Here is a 16,682-nt window from a genome sequence, read left to right as displayed (position 1 = left end):
AATTTCCTTCGGAGATGCCAGGAATATGTTGCAGCAGAGGGACATAATTTTCAACACCTTCTGTAGTCAAGGTTAGTACACAATATGAAAACTGTAATTTTAATAGCCGACTTTAGCGACTGTCGCGGACCCGTTCACCGGGAAAGACAAGCGCCGATGCCGGTCCGCTGGCCGCCGAGTCTCGTAGCGAATGTCAGGGAATGCTCTAGATATGAAGGGAGAAATACAGATCCATGCCTTACATCGAAGTCAAATGTAGAACACCTGGCATTGTAGCTTTCTATGCTATAGAGTCCAGCCACTATTGAATTCCATGTTAAAAGAATTTCTTGTCATTTACATGTATCACTTTTTTTTATTATTATTATATAAATATATATAATTATATATTATATAAAGGTGGCCGCGGTGGCTCAGTCGGTAACGCGTCTGACTACCATGCTAAAGGTCCCTGGTTCGATCCCCGGCCGGTTCAAATCCGGGAACTTTTCTAACGTTGGAAGCGGCCCCGGCGCCCACCCAGCGTCGAATAACATGGGTATCTGGGGGAAACCCTGGGGGATAAAGGCAGTCAGGGGCGTGATGCTGATCACATCACCCCAACTCATGACCGGATCAAGAAAGTGTGGGGCGTTACCCCCACACCTCCTATACGCCTTCATGGCGTGGTGCTAAGCACAGGGGAGCACTTTACCTTTTATTGTTATATAAAAAAACTCGAAAACCTGTGCCAATGTACAATAAAGGTCCTCCCTCCATCATGGTTATAGGTGGTGACTATGGCGAAGCAGAACAATCAAATATCTGCTTGAATGCGGGAAGAACCTGGATGAAAGATTTCGGGATGGAAGAAATTATGGATGATTTGAGCGATACTTTGTTTGTGTTTGGAAAATAAATATTTCTCCATTTTAGTGTGGATGAAACTGTCAAAAACATCACAGGAGAAGTAGAGAATCTATAGTACCACAATACTTTTGTTCATTTGCATTATATTATCTTCTAAATGCATGATATTATGTAGAATTCTGTTCAATGACCATCCGTCATTTACATTCCTTAACATTCAAGTGTCTACATTTCTATTTTCCAAATACACGCAAAACATTGTTCGATTTGTCCGTAATTCCTTCCCCCTATTAGCTGCTTCTAGCATTGGTGCACTGTTTGATTGTATTTGCACTGGTGTTTTCAACATTTGCACTATGTACTGGAATGTCATGCACTGGAGCATCTACGTGGTTGAAAACAATTTCCTTGCACCAGCCTGCCACTGGGATGCACGTGCGCCAAATCTAGTGCCAGTAAGTGCAATGAACCAGACATAGGCGTAGCTAGAACTTTATATTTGGGTGTGCACAAGAAAAAAATGAGGCCTTGTACCTATTTAATAGCATATTTTGCAACACAATCACTTGGTTCTTTAACTGCACTGATGTTTGTAAAGGAATATAAATTCACTAAATGACAGTGTTGAAAATTTCTGAATATATGTAGTAGAAAAAAATCAAATTGCATAGAAATTACACACACACAAAATGTTCGTAAATGTTACAAACAAGTACATCATAATACACGTCATCTATAACAAGAGACGTCTGTCAAAAGGTACAATGTTCTTAAACTCATCAATTACTTCATTTACATCAATAGACTAAGCTTTTTCCTGTTCCACAAATAGCAAGAGGAGGGCTTCCAATCTATCCTGCTTCTGAGTTGCTCTTAATTTAGTTTTAACTTGGGTAAGCTTGGAGAAAGCTCTCTCACACATGCACCTTGTGACGAGTATAGAAGACAAGCGCTGTACTACAGAGTAGAATGCAGTAAATATCTTCTTTCTCCAATGACATCAAAAATCGAAAAACTATAGACACCCGTTTCATCAGCGATAATGCATACGTTTGTACCAAGTAATGACATTTTCAACTTCTTACAAACTGCCGCTTATTTTCTCTCTTATTGAAATATCTGTCTTTAATTCTCTTCGATAAAGCAGTCATTAGGGTGTGCCTAGGCACACCCGGCACGCCCTGTAGCTACGCCTATGGAACCAGAAGGAACTAAAATCTATCATTTGAATTCTTCCAGTATTCATCCAATCAGGACAATCAGTGTCAATCTGTAGGTCTTGAGTTTATCTAGAAAACTGAGCCATGGCATCAATTTTACCAGGCCATGAGAGGTTCTCCTAAAGTTTGCGACTTGCAGCCCGAGCTGGCAGCCACATGAAAAGATTACCTTTGGTTCTGGTTTCGACTGTGATAACATGAAATGTTTTCACAACAGGTTGGTGAGGAATCAAAGCCGAAAAGAGGAAACTGTCGCCCATGCAACCTCCAAATTTGAATTACAACTGTGGGGTCATTCTCGAGTTTGGGACAGAAGGGTGAAGCGACTTGCAGCCCGAGCTGGCAACCACCTGGAAAGATGGCCTTTGGTTAGGGTGCCGATAGTGATGGCACGTGTTGGTGAGCAATCAAACAATCTAACCGGGGGACACATTGCTTCCCGCCTCCAAATTTTGAGGTGGACAGACAGGTAAATTTAGTTTGCGCAACAATTTTCATGAACAAATATATTGAAGTACAAATGTTCTGATCAATTGGAATATTTTGGTGTCTGAAATGGTAAACGTAAATTAAAAATATCACTTACCAAATTAATTTAATAATACTGGCCAGAGGAAACTAAAATATTCCATTAGGTCTGGTCATTGTCAACTAATTTAACAAAATTTTATATTTGTTAATACTCTCGCTATGATTATGCCATAATTTATTTATTAATAATAAATTTCAAGGGTACATATTAATTAACATGTGAAGTTGAAAAAATAGGTAAAATTGTTAGGATGAGGTCATCGATTTTTAAAAAACGAATTTACAGGGCCGCGGACTCGCGAAGGTTGAGAACCACTGATATAGAAATTATTTGTGCATATCCTTCAATAAACGACTACTAGCAAAGTGTGCCATTTTCTATAAATAAATGACTTCTGAGATATAAAGCCTTTCCGCTGCTAATGATAATGATGTAGGATTTTCTGAGGAAGGCAGCAGCGACACTGGCGGAATTAGTGTTGCAACACTTAAGGGAAATCCCCTCGGCAGAGGGAAATTTTGGTAAAATTTTTGGTGAAAGGGTAGAATTAAATTCTATGAAAAATATGCCAAAATTGGAGGGAAATGCGAAGATACTTGTTCCACATAGTAATTTATGCTCTTGAAGTGGGAAATGCACTATTCCTTACTTTCTTCGGGTAATTTATTCTTCTCCCTAATGTTTAAAACATTAAACATCCCTAAACATTAAAAATTTAGATTTGGCTTTGGTACAATGAATATATTTTTCATCATATAACTTTTAATATTTTTATGACACAGCCAGTGTAATTTTATTGACATGGAAATTTTGGTTGTTTTATTTTTTTAAAATATAGCTACAATTTGACACCAATAATCTTCATTATTTTGTTATTTCTTCCTTTATTTCTTTATTCAATCAATCAAACCCAAGAGATTGTTTTCTATGGACGTAATAATAATAATTCTTGATGTTGGAGTTTTACGATCATGGATTTAATTTTTCCTAAGATTTAGGAAAAAATTAAACCAAAAAGAGGAATTTTGCAGCTTGGAAGTGTAAATTTTATCCTAGATTGTGGCAACACTGGGCACCACATAAGATATGTTCCGCAAACAAGCTGACTCTACAAACCTGTGATTGGCGAGCCGCCGTCGCTGACAGGAGGGTCCCACCGTAACGTGACGACGTCTGTTTGTTTCTGTGGATAGTCATCGAAAATGTTTGGAGTGTATGGAACGACTTCTGGTTTCCCAGGAGGAAGAGGACGCTCTGGAAAGAGAGAGAAACTATTTTATGCAGCACAAACACTCAAAATATACACTCGCCGGCAATAAAAATGCCTGAAATACTCTTTTATGTGTGTTGCCTAACTACGGTTTTGGTAGGGGGTTACCATTGAAAATTTGCTATCCACTTGTCGCCGTAGGCAACACACATAATCAGTGTGCGAATTAACGGGGGGAGTGGAGGCGGGGATTTCCCCCAACAATTTTTGTTTATCCCGGTCAAAATAAAATAATTTTTATCCCTACCAGGGATGTTTTTACGCCCCCCCCCCCAACGCTCAAAGAAAATTGAATTGAAAGCAGACCCTTTCTTGGATTATGTAACAAATGAAAAATCATTCTTGATTATTAATGGTCCATTCGTCAAAGATTTCCCTGTCGAAAAATATGCATTCTTGTAAGTGGCCAACCTCATCGAGCCAACATAGCAGGCTGTTTCCCACTTGAGTTTTCATGGGATAGTGCTGATAAAATTTTATGTATGAAAGTGTTCACAAGAAACGTGTAGGTAGGTTAGAAGGACGTTAAGTTTGAACTGGGCAATAGAAATTTGGTCGTGTTTTTGGTGATATTATTTCCATGGGCGTAACTTGGGGCCTAACTTTGGAGGGGCAAAATCGAACATGGGACTTATGGTGGGGGGGGGGGGAAGAAAATCAAACTTGGGACTTAATTTTGGGGGGGCAGAAACAAACTTGGGACTTAAGTTTCAGGGGCATTCATAAAATATACTCTTCAATACTTTGCTACCCAGGTCCCAGGAGGTTAAGAAAAGTATCCTTAGTTTTTAAATTTAGTAACCTGAAAATTTTGGAGGGGGGCAAGTGACCCCCTTGCCCCCGCCAAGTTACGCCTATGATTAGTTCGATAGTTTTTTTTGTGTATGAGTTTTGGGGTTTCTTTAATTTATGTATATATATATAAATGGATGTATGTGTGTGTGTTTGTTCCGGCATAACTCTCGAACGCCTGGAGCAATTTCAACCAAACTTGGTATACGTATCACTTGCGATCTGGAAAGAAGTACTGTGGGGGTAAGACACCCCTAGCACCATTAGGGGTGGGGTGGGACTGGGTGACATGTAAAAATAATTCCGCACAGACAGACATCCGTGACTCTATGCAATCCGCACAACGATAGTGTCTCTCGGGTTGTCTAACATTCAGGCTGTGTTGCGAATGGAATCCATAGTTCTCGTGACACTCCCAATGCGGTTCAACTCCAAGTTCATCAGCTATCGGCATGGGGGGGGAGAGGGGGTGAAAAATAAAATGTCACAAATGACCTAGATTAATGTCGAATCCATAGTTTTCGGAGTCGCTAAGCTCATTGGTGACATTCACGATTACATTTAAAATTAGTTATATTTTACACTATAGTTAGAATACATTATTTTCCTGTCTAATACAAGATTGGGATAAATAAATGCCCGGGTAACGCCGGCTAATCAGCTAGTGTAAATATAATAAGTGTTTCGAAATTACACATAGGCCTAAATGTTATCATAAGAATTAATCACCTAGATTAGGACCAATATTCTAAGGTACTTAGAACCTCTAGGCAATAGTTTAGTTTACTGACTGGTAATATATGTACAAATTTGCATACCCCCCAAAATAAAACTACATCCAAAATGAAATAACAAGTACGCCGCTGAGTGGGCATCCCACCCCAAAGCAAAACGCATAGTTCGCACAGTGCACGTAACGCCTTTCAGGGAAGCGAGCATTTCAGGATCTACATGTCCCAGCTTTATTGACGGTGACTGTACATGATGATACCAGTTTCGCTTCTTGCACTCCTGTACACATTCGATGCCCCAGTTAGTAGGGCATCTGATGGAAATTTGTTTTAAGTGGCTTTGGATCTTACCCAGCCTCTCGTCAATGGATAACCGAGAGGTAAAGGAGAGGAGACCGGAGCTTGGTGCTGATTCCGTGGAAATCGTGAATTTGTGCGGCCATGCCTGCAGACGGTCACGTTCCTTCATGACGCAGGGCAGAATTTGACATTCGTATCCTCTTTTGACCGTCTCGGCTGATGGGGGTGTTGCCGAGACCAGTCTCGTCTAATGAATATGGATGGTAACGTCTAAACACCACTTTGTTTAGATTTAGGGATCGTCGATAGGCTTATGACAGCCTTTGGCCACTCGCTTGCTAAGCGAGAGGAACGTTGTAAGAGAAAGGGGGTAGCCCTGAGGAGCTACGTCTACACTCAAACTGCAAGGGGAGGGGACTATACTGTAGGAGGCTTTAGAAAGAGGGCTTCGCGGGCTAACAGCAGACGTCGTTCGTACACAAGGTACAGGTAGTCATCCGAAGATTGCCGATCTTGCACGAACGCGTGACGTCACCGGAGAAGAAGTGAGCTCGGCTGAAGCAGACGACCCCTAGCATTTATATGGGAGATTCAGAGAGCGAAAGTATATTATTACTTTTAGGAGGGCGAAAATATTAATTGTCATCCTCCAAGATGGTATTGAGGCATCCTTTTTAATGATTAATAACATAATTGAAAACGCACACTATTGCCGATACTCTCGTGTCGTCTGCTCCTTAGCCGAACAAACAGACCGATGTATAGTGGAACCACGAGCAAAACAACCTGCGCAGACCCGCGACTCCTGTCCACCGTACTCCCGCGAGTAGGGGAGGGGGAGAGTGGACCATGCTTCCTTATGGCCCGAGGTGGAGGGAAGAAGGGAAAGCTGCGCGGGGACTTGTCGTCCCAAGGTTTTTTCCTTTGTGGTCGATCAGCAAGAGACAAGACATTCGCCCTTCCAGAAGGGTGCAGCGAGCTAGCTGTGGCAACCAGGCTCGCTCATTCGCGGACCTGATTGGTTCTCGCAGATACACCCCCATATTGTCGTCTGCTGCAAGTCCGCGAAGCGATCTTTTTAAGGCCTCATGGAGTATAGCCCCGTGAAATAAGAAGACACGGACATCTATTTAAAAACACTACCTTTGACTGAACAGGCGGGGCGAGGAACAACATAAGGAATATTCGTTTACCTGTAGCGTCGTTGGAAGTTCTCGCCTCTGGAGGTCCTTGCTTCGATGTGGTCCTACCCTGTAACAAATCGCAACTAGGGACCGTAACTCTGTTTCTCCCAAAACTGCCCTAACGTCCACGCGATTTCTAAATGATCACTATTGAACGTAATTGTCTCCTCTTCCTTTAACTTCAATTATTTAAGAGCTCAACTATTACGATTTAACTTCGATGTGAAACAGCAAGCGATTGAGGAGCTTACTAGCAATTACTACATTCGCTGAAAATCTAAAGGCAACTAAGAAAGATATTTTCTCACGCGACCTATTTAAATGAAATTCGAACTATCGGGCGTTAAGACAGTTGACTCGATCGCGTCCTTTGGCAAGGGCGATTCTGAGGAAAAACGCTGATTTCCTGATGTTCATACTGTGTCGGCCTAATGCAATGTCAGCGGTTGTTTTCCAACTTCGCTGAAGGTCGCTGTCGCAATTAGCTTTTAAAGAAGCTCTTCTTCAATGCTTCAGCGGGACCCTTTTTATAACATGATTAGCTTATGTATTTATGGTGCCCGGGTCCTAGGTTCGACTCACGCCTGCAGTATCGACGAAACGAGACTTGATAGTGTTTCGGTCTCGCCTCGAGTTGCAAATACCCGTCTCGATTTACAAATATCCGTCTGGACTAGATCTGAAAGGGCAAATCTAGGTATCGCCTCTGCACACCATATACAGGGTGTCACCGCACAAACTTTCACAGCGTATGGAGGCCATTAAGGCAAACAACTTTTCTTAACAACATTTATCTCTCTAACGCCTCGTATACGAGCTCTCGTAAAACTGGATTTTATCCTGATTCCTGAATATGTATGTAACCACACAGAAAAGGTCTGTTTCTGTCATTTGGCATTTCTGTCGAGCCAACGTTTCATTTGCGGTTTGACAATGATCTAGTTTACCCAAAACAAGTTTTGTCTTGCAAAAAAGTATAAGAATATTGTAATCACTGGAATATCAGAAAGCAACTAGGCTTCTAGACTAATAATATAATCATTAATTACGAATCATAGTTATTAATAAATATTAATAATATGGATAGTCGCAGTGGTCCAGTTGTTAGGGCGTCCGACTGTCACGCTGGAGAACCAGGTTCGATTCCCGAGGAAGGTGATTTTAGGTTGGAATATTTCCAGCGATGTCCCTGCATTAAGCGGCTCTAGGAAATAAATACGAATACCTGAGGGGAAAAATACGACAGGAGCGTGGTGCTGGTCACATCACCTCTACAAATAACCGTGATAGTGAGTGTGTGGGATCATACTTCCACATGGCAATGTGTATGGGTTGGCTTTACATTTTGCCTTTTTTTTTTAATAATATGGGTTACTCAGTGGCGGCTGGTCAAGTGCAACAAGTGCAGATGTTTTCACCTAATTTTCAAATTAATATTGACATTTTTCATTTGGTTGTTAAATTAAACTATTTCCCAGCAGAACGCACACGGTAATACTCAAATAATACGCCGCTCGGCGCTACGCACGTAAGAGTTCGTCATAGTATAAAGAAACCAAGGGCAGACGCCGCCAGGTTGCGGAAGACTTTAGCCGGTTGTCATGGCAACGGTGACGTCACCTAGCGTTGGTCTTGAATGGATGTCGCCTTGTAGGTGCAGCAGTTCTTTCGTCGACAGAAAACATTGCATCCAGTGGTTGTGGCAAAATCGTTGCGTTCTCGCGAGATCTTGTTCCGCGTGTGTGTTTCGCGTTTCCTATCGTGTGTTGTGTTCATGTGTTGAGCTGTGGTTTGTACAATGAAACCAGTAAATGACTTAGTGTGTAATTTGTTACAGACACCATTTTCCAGATGGACGGATGAAGACAAAAAAAGACGTTTTAAATTGTGGGCGGCCCACTGACATTCTTCAAATATCAGTTAAGCGAGAGAACAAAAAGGCAGGGAAATCGTACAACATTAAATTTAAAAGTTCCTGGTTTGTCGACCTACCTTGGTTGTGTAGTAGTCGATATTTGCAATCGTTGTTCTGCTGGCCTTGTTCACTGTTTAGCAACAAATACAATGTGTGGAATAAAGAAGGGTATAACGATTTTGGCAATATAACCATGGACGTCCACAGGATTTTCCAGGGAGGGGCAAGGAAGGTATTTTTTTACCTGGAGGGCAAACAAGGCACATTTTCTTAAAAATAGTGCTGTTCCCTAAAAACACATTGCTTAAATTTTAATTTATGGTGATCATGCAATAATTAACACATATTATTGTGGCTAAAATGAAATTATATGTGAGAAATACATAATTTTTGGTTGACTTTCATCTTACAGGAGGGCACGCCCCCCTTGCCCCCTTTCCGGACGCCCATGAATATAACGCGTTCTTTGCATAAGCACAATGATTCGGTGGAACATTTAAAGTGTAAGTTACAATTCAAAGTTTTTTCATTTTTTTGTTTTTTCATTGCCTACAAATGTACTTCTTCACCTGTTATTTTAGGCACGAGCCGATACTGGTCACTACTACTACTACTAATAATAAGATTAACAACAACAATGTGCATCTATCCGCTTCCCAAAGAGTAGATTTCCATATATCCTCCCCAAAAGGTGAAAGGTTGAATCGCACTCTGCTCACCGACGATGTTTCCAAATCAAAGAACAATTCGCCGCTCCTGAAATCTCCCTCCCACAAATAGATCAACCCAGATACAACGCTGACAACTGACACCACCTTCCAAGAATTTCCATCCCGCCGTCTGCTTCCTCTGAATGGGCTACCGCCATTCTTGCCAATTTTAGGAACCGAAACAAGGTTGGCAAATGTACAGAACGACTATTAATGGTCACAATAAAGGCAGACATGTTCCGTTCAAATGCAATGACTCACTGCATTCAAGGTCAAATCTTTGGCAGAACATTCAGACAAATTTGTGTCGACCGCAGCGTTCTAATTGGAGGGGAAAGAGCAATGCATCCTCCCCTGCATTCTCTCCCCACAAGTAGAAGCCTCTCGCAAAGGCTACAATAAAAAGAATGAGTTAATAAAATTGCATATTATTAGTTTATAATAATAACTGCTATCTTATTAGTGTTTATACTATTCAATTCTTTTAACCAAAAGCCCAACCGCCCCTACAGAAGTTTCTGGCGCGGTAGAGGAAATGCGACTACAGCTACCACCCTTTGCAGCAGCGTGTAAGTAAGCATTTCACTTGAAAAATCTACATTCCTCTTCTATAGTTCTTTTCTTACTCCAACGAAGTTTGGGCAGCGAAAGGATTCTCTGAAACTTTTACAGAAACTGGCTTTTCTTCCAGGTAAATCCTTGAAAATCAAGAAACAGACTCATAGGCGACAGAAAGTATGCACGCTGCCCTCCCCCAGCTGGCAAGATATTTTCGTACTTCAGAAGTAACCTGTCAATCAGCTTGCTTAGTTGACACAACACCTACTCTATAATGGAATGTATACCTGTGTATGGAAAATTGGTCAATGTGTTGAAGTTTGGATGAGTCTGGTCTTGTATCAAGAGAAAAGAGAAAACGGGATAACTACAAATGTATAGATAATTTCAAGCATGAAGTGTTAAGTGGGGCCAAGGCGGGCCGCATTAACGGATGCTGGGGCCCACATGCGGCCCGCGGGCCGCGAGTTTGACTGGCCGAAATATCAGGAGAAAAGTTGTTACGCTTCATCCACGAGACTCGAACCTGCGCGCGTCCCGTAGCTGGAGCCCAAAGCATGAAGCCTTAGACCGTACGGTCACGATGCAGAACAGCATCTAATGGCGAAAAAATGGGGAACACCTGAAGTTGAGTTTTGTTTCCTAATTTTGATTTGGCAAAGGGGGCCCTCTCACAGCACCAAGCGCCGTCAACCCTATGCCGGTCGTTTGAGTATCTTGAGTTTGAGTTTCTGTAAGTCTACTTTATGTATAGATACGCTAATCGGGACTGGACCCAAATTTATAGTGGGATTGAACTATTGGGCGTCCACCAGGTACCAAACTCGGGACCTTTTGACATTATGAGGGTCATCTTTACCATTACGCTATAGGGGAGGCAAAATATATCCGAAACTAAGAAGACATTTTGAATGGACATGTAGAATGTAGGAGGCAGGGTTCGCGCTGAAGAGGAAGAAGACAGGGAATTCTACCTCACCTTTCCTAACCTGTACATCTCTAATGTAATTCTCAACCAAGCCAAGAATCTTGTCCTTCTACATTTTATGTCGCTTTTGTTATTGTTAATGAAGAATTCAAATTAATAATTTCTTTAAATCTCAAGTTAGCAAGTCAGCAAAAATTATGTTTTTATACTAAATTTTACATTAATTGAAGATTTGCGAAGAAACAGTAGACCTTTTCATGATGTTTCCACTCCAAAAACAAATGTTTTGTAAGAGTCACATCAAGTTTATGATTGGAAGTAGTGAAGTTCTAGGAACCACACACACACACACACACACATATATGTAAGCAACAACAATAGTAGGCTATTGTAATTTGGAGAGGAAGTGATTTGTGAGCGGAACAAGCATGGGAATTTAACGAAGTTTCTTTGCGAATCATCAATTATGTGTGTGTGTGTACACGTATTTCCTATCTGCACCGTTGACTCGCAAAGTACTACATGTGAGGTAAAACTATCGAAATGTAAAAAGAGGAAGCGCTACCACCCTCCCCGCCTTTTCTACATTTTATTCAAATCGAACACGAGGCACGTATCTAGATATATATATTTCGGAGGGGCGTCCTAACGTAATGTCTCAAAATAATAATATTAATAATGTTAAATTAAAATAAGTATAATTATATTAAATTAATTAATATATTTTTATTACATGAATAGGTAAGAAGGCGGTATAACAACAGTGATACAGTATAACATCACGTATTCATTATCTAGCTTACGTGTAGTTAAGGTCGGCAAAATTTGTAAATAAATAGAAACTGCCCTGGCAAGGAAATTAATGCCAAATAGATAAAGAATATAATATTTATTGAGTATGAAAAAATGATGTTAGATACAGTTGACGAAAGTAAAATTCCTGGTAATATTTTGCATGTTATTATAAGTAGTAATAATTCTTGCATAAATCTTCTTTGGTACTGTCATTCAAAGTCGTATTGCTTTCCAATATTTTTGCGGAAATAAACAATTTGCGATTAAACAACAACCTTATTTTCATTACTTAATTGAAGTTATTTTATGATCTCATTATTTAATTTTTGTACTTGGTAAGTCTTTCGGGGGGAGGTTGGGACTCCTGGACCCTCCTGAATACGTCCTTCGCGGTAGGGATCGAGATAAAGTTACTGTGTCACTGGTTCCAATTCACGGTAAATATGCTCTGCTTCTCTACACTCAAACATACACAAACTCATGGCCTTCCTGCTTTCTTGGTTTCTTGCCTGGGAAAGAGGCAATAAATCAAGCTGTGACAGCTACGGGACCTTCTGACGAGGGGACGGAACCCAGCTGTGCAGAGGATTCAAACACCCGCGCGAACTAGCCCTCCCCGTCAGCCTGAGGCAATTCGAACAGAGACATCTAGTAGCCAAGTGGCGAACTATGATGGATGAAATTCGGCTGAAGCGGCCGTATCTTTCGCCGTCAATAATACATGACATTTTTAAACAATCATTTTGGGCTGTGCAAGTGACTTTTGAAAGAAAAGCCCTCCCTAGCTTAGTTGTAAAAGGATTGAGCATTACGTTAGTATGCATCATAATGGCCATTTCCGTTCGTGCTACCCACAAATCCTATAACCATTCTGTGCTTATTTACGTATTTCCTTATGGGAAATTGAAAAAAAAATAATGGAATTTGTGCACATTTATCGAACTGAAATTGCATAAATGTGTCATGTACTCAAAGTTTCATACAGTAAGTTCACATCTACTGCGTGTTTTCCGGCAAATTTTTGTCCTAAAACGTTATATTCAACAAAATGCAAAAAAGCCCATGTTAAATTTAAGCACTTTCCACGGCGACCTTCGCCAAACTCCACCTCCCTCTTAATCCTCGGCTGGATGTTGAAAGAAAACCAAATTTCTAGGGTGTCGTTAGTTCCGTTCTAACAACAGTACCAAGGGAACACGAGGGTGGCGCTGACGTCGCTTTCAAGAAATTCTCCTTCTTCCCAGCCACAAACCCTCCCATATTCTTACCATCGTTACCTCGCTGCTTTTACGATCTTGCAGGGAGGGGGAGAATGGAATGGTCGTACCCACTGGCCATTGACAGATGTTCCGGAACCCTGAAGAATAACTGTTTTCCTTTCCTTAGTTGAAAAAAAGCTTACACATCGTCCTTTGAGATCACCAGCCTATGCACTGTGAAGCTGCATGTTTCTTTTTGTTTCCGTCGGTACATTCATTAAGTTACAGTAAAATGGCCAACTAACATAGATTATGTAGTAAAATACGAAGGGGCGAGGTGTAGGGGCCCCACAATGTGCTCTTGATTTTTTTATATAATCGCAGAAATTCCATAGATAGTGTCGCTTATAAAAAAAATAGATTTACGAAACAGAAATCTGGTTCCCAGTAACATCATATACGACGTCTGCGATAACAAGCAGTGACGTATTATCTCAGCCAGAGGGGCCCCGGTAACTTGTCATATGGGCCCCCCTCCGAAATGCAGAATTAACTTACTTGCTCGCAGATGTCCATCGATAGGAAAATATCCCTCATCTCATACCTTTGTATCTACGCAGTTTGTCGTAAACGTAGTGTAGCGTGTCAATTGTCTACAGTTAGGAATCCAGTAGAAATATTCAGTTGCTCAACCAGTCGATCCTTATTTTACAACAAACATCAAAATTGTTAATTCGTAACCTTTTAGTTTTACACGTGATATTTAAAATGTAACTTCCCACCAAATATTTTCAAGGAGGGGCCCAATTCTTTTCATATTGAAATAAGAGCTGAAATGAATTTCCCACATTGTCTACACTTGTTTTACTTCAAAGGGGCTGAAAACCTCAGTTAAAGGTGGGACCCATAGTAAATTATCCCTTTGCTGTAAAGACCATTATTCCATCCTCTGCCACGCAGGGTATGCAACTTATGAGTTGAATGTGACCATTATTTTGTGTAATTTTGTAAGTTCATATTTCTTACAATTTGGCATTTTGTGGACATTTCTGTCGAACTAGTTCTTATTTTCTAATGTGTTACGATTTTGTTATCTGCAGTGTTCGAAAGGAAAATTCCTAGCTGCAAATTTCCTTGTTCGCGTTGGGGATAGAAGGAAGGATCCTTGTGTGGAGCAACTTGAAGATAATGAAGTAGATGAAGGAGAATGATTATGCAAATTCGAGCACTGATGGTCTATTAATAAAAAGGTTCTTGTTTCATGAAAAAGTCTTTAAGAAAGTATGATCACTGGTCTATCGAAAAAAGAATGGCAGCGTTAAAATTATGAATAATGATGTTGAGGTCTACTAACCTGTGGCAACCTTATTTTATTTTGGGATGGGCTCAGTCCTTCGAAGCTGCATTTCATTGAGTGATAAATTTTCAGTGAATAGAGTTCCTTCGCAGCTTTATTATCTATCACTCAAAGACTAGAGTCCGCAGTTATTTCTTCGTAGCAGATGGAAATTTACCTTGTGATAGGTTACTACCGACAATCTAGATGTCCGGTTCAACCCCCATTACTGAAGGATAAGTTTGTTGCTTGAGTATATTAGGGCTACTCACTCAGTATTAGAAGGCTAATATGAGCGACTCTTACGTTGAATCTTGGCCTGGAGGAACCAGGGGCTGAAGGCACATTCACCTCAAAGTCCGAAAGAGGAGTGTTTACTATTTTTTTACAATTCCACCAAAACAGTATTTTTTAATATCTGTGTAATATATGTAACTTCATAAAAAATATTTCAAGCAAAAATACAAAGCATCACGAACAAAATATTTGGCAGCTGGAAGCTTCCCCCTCCTCCAAAAGTGATTCCTGGCTGTGTCGCTGCGTTGAAGTAGAGAAAATATTTCCAGATTCTTCTTCCAGTTATTTTTCAGAGATTCAGCCCATCCTGATTTAGTTTCAAGAAAGTACTACAGTGATATAAGTCGATAACAAAAAAATGGGAAGGCATAATATTTGAGGTAAAAGTTAATTTCTTGTACAACGAAGGGGGGAGGGCAGCTAACTATTGTACTTCCGTCCCACTCTGGCATCATATTTTTCTTTGGCACTAATGGGGCCCCTCAATATTTTACTTGCAGGTGGGCCCAAATATCTGCGCTACGCCACTGAGTGGCTCGGATCCCACTTTAAACTATACGTCCAGTCCCGATTTGCCTTTCTGTGAATATAATTGGTCTTAAAACAAGTTTAACAAACAAACGTTTTGCTATCAGTTCACAATTATGATTAGCTGTGCTCTGATAGTTGGTGATATTGATAAGTGTCCAAAATGGATAGATGCACGTAAAGAGTGAGGTATTTGTAAAATTTCCTGCAACTACTCTTGAAGCATCGATATATTATAAATTGTACATATATAGTCTCCCCACAATAACCAAATGTTAGCAAGTAGATGGAGCACTTCCCCTTCCCGTTAAAATACCATTCTGTACATAACCCCCGAACTCGGGATCTCTATTACTCAATATTAGTCTGTTCGATACCCGTTGTAGGCACATGGCACAGTGGTTCGGATCCCACTTTAAACTGTAGGTCCAGTCTCGATTAGCCTTCCTGTGCATAAAGTGGACTTAAAACAACAAATCAATCAATCAAGATTAGTCAAAAGCAGGTACGTATCAAGAAATATATTTCGGGGGGGGTGTCCGAACCAAGTCTCAGAAATAATATTAGTAATAATATAAATGATTAAATTAAAGTATTCACATTAGATTAATGACATTAATTAAATATGTAAATTAATGTATTATTATTATTATTATTACTTGAATAGGCAAAAAGACGGTGTAGAAACAGGGATATAACAAAACGTATTCTTTATTTAGGTGTAGTTAATATCGCAAAAAATGAAATGGGGAAATAAATGTCAAAGAGATCAAGGATCGAATATTTATTGAATAACAAAAAAGAAGGTTGGATCCAGTAGACGAAAAGTAAATTTCTTGGTTAGTTCCATAAATCTTCTTTGACACTGGCCTTAACAACCGCATGTTCCCAATATAATCGTTGCCTTCCAATAAGTTCGGCAGAAATAAATAACCTTCGATTATACAACAAGTACTAAAAACGTATATTTTTATTATTTAATTTCAGTACTTGTGTACGATGAATTAGAGATTATAATTATATTTTCCTATATATTTTGTTTTGGGGGGCTGAACTTGTGAACTTGGATCGTGCATAAACAGTGGCGCAGGAACATTTTTCATCTGTAAGGTACAAAATTCGTCCTCAATATTATATATATATATATATATATATATATATATATATATATATATATATATATATATATAAACGGAAAATCAGAGTTTTGTCATTTGAAAGTAGCGAATTTCTAATAATTTTAATGCAGGGTGACATTTGAAGGGACAATAGGAAGGATTTTCCCCCGTCAGTGGCGTGGCGTGGGATTTTTAAAAGTGTTACCGGTTATCAGTAGGACATTTAAGGGAGACTTGGGCGCCTCCCCACCTCATGCCCCCCCCCCCCCAATGTCTTCCAAGTAGTTCATATAATATTAATCTGGTACGCCTGCAATTCATCAATTTCATCATATCATCACTCATCCCCATCTTCGCAAATTAGCCAAAAGTGGCACAAGGAAAGCAAAATCAATCAAATCAAATCAAAAAAGTTCTATG

General features: G+C 40.1%; 1 protein-coding gene across 3 annotated transcripts in view; it reads right to left on the bottom strand.

Moving 5' to 3' along the window:
- Window positions 1-16,682, bottom strand: part of MnM (myomesin and myosin binding protein) — a 92,518-nt gene that overhangs the window by 27,242 nt on the left and 48,594 nt on the right. For all 3 annotated transcript variants that reach the window (XM_083122091.1, XM_083122092.1, XM_083122093.1), the window contains exon 2: window positions 3,718-3,855. In XM_083122091.1, coding sequence (XP_082978217.1) covers window positions 3,718-3,855 — 138 coding nt within the window. The remainder of the gene's footprint in view (window positions 1-3,717; window positions 3,856-16,682) is intronic.

The sequence above is a fragment of the Lepisma saccharinum genome, chromosome 5 (genome assembly GCF_977018435.1).
Source record: "Lepisma saccharinum chromosome 5, izLepSacc3.1, whole genome shotgun sequence".
NCBI classification, from domain to species: Eukaryota; Metazoa; Arthropoda; class Insecta; order Zygentoma; family Lepismatidae; genus Lepisma; species Lepisma saccharinum.
This window is presented reverse-complemented; position numbering and strand designations above follow the sequence as displayed.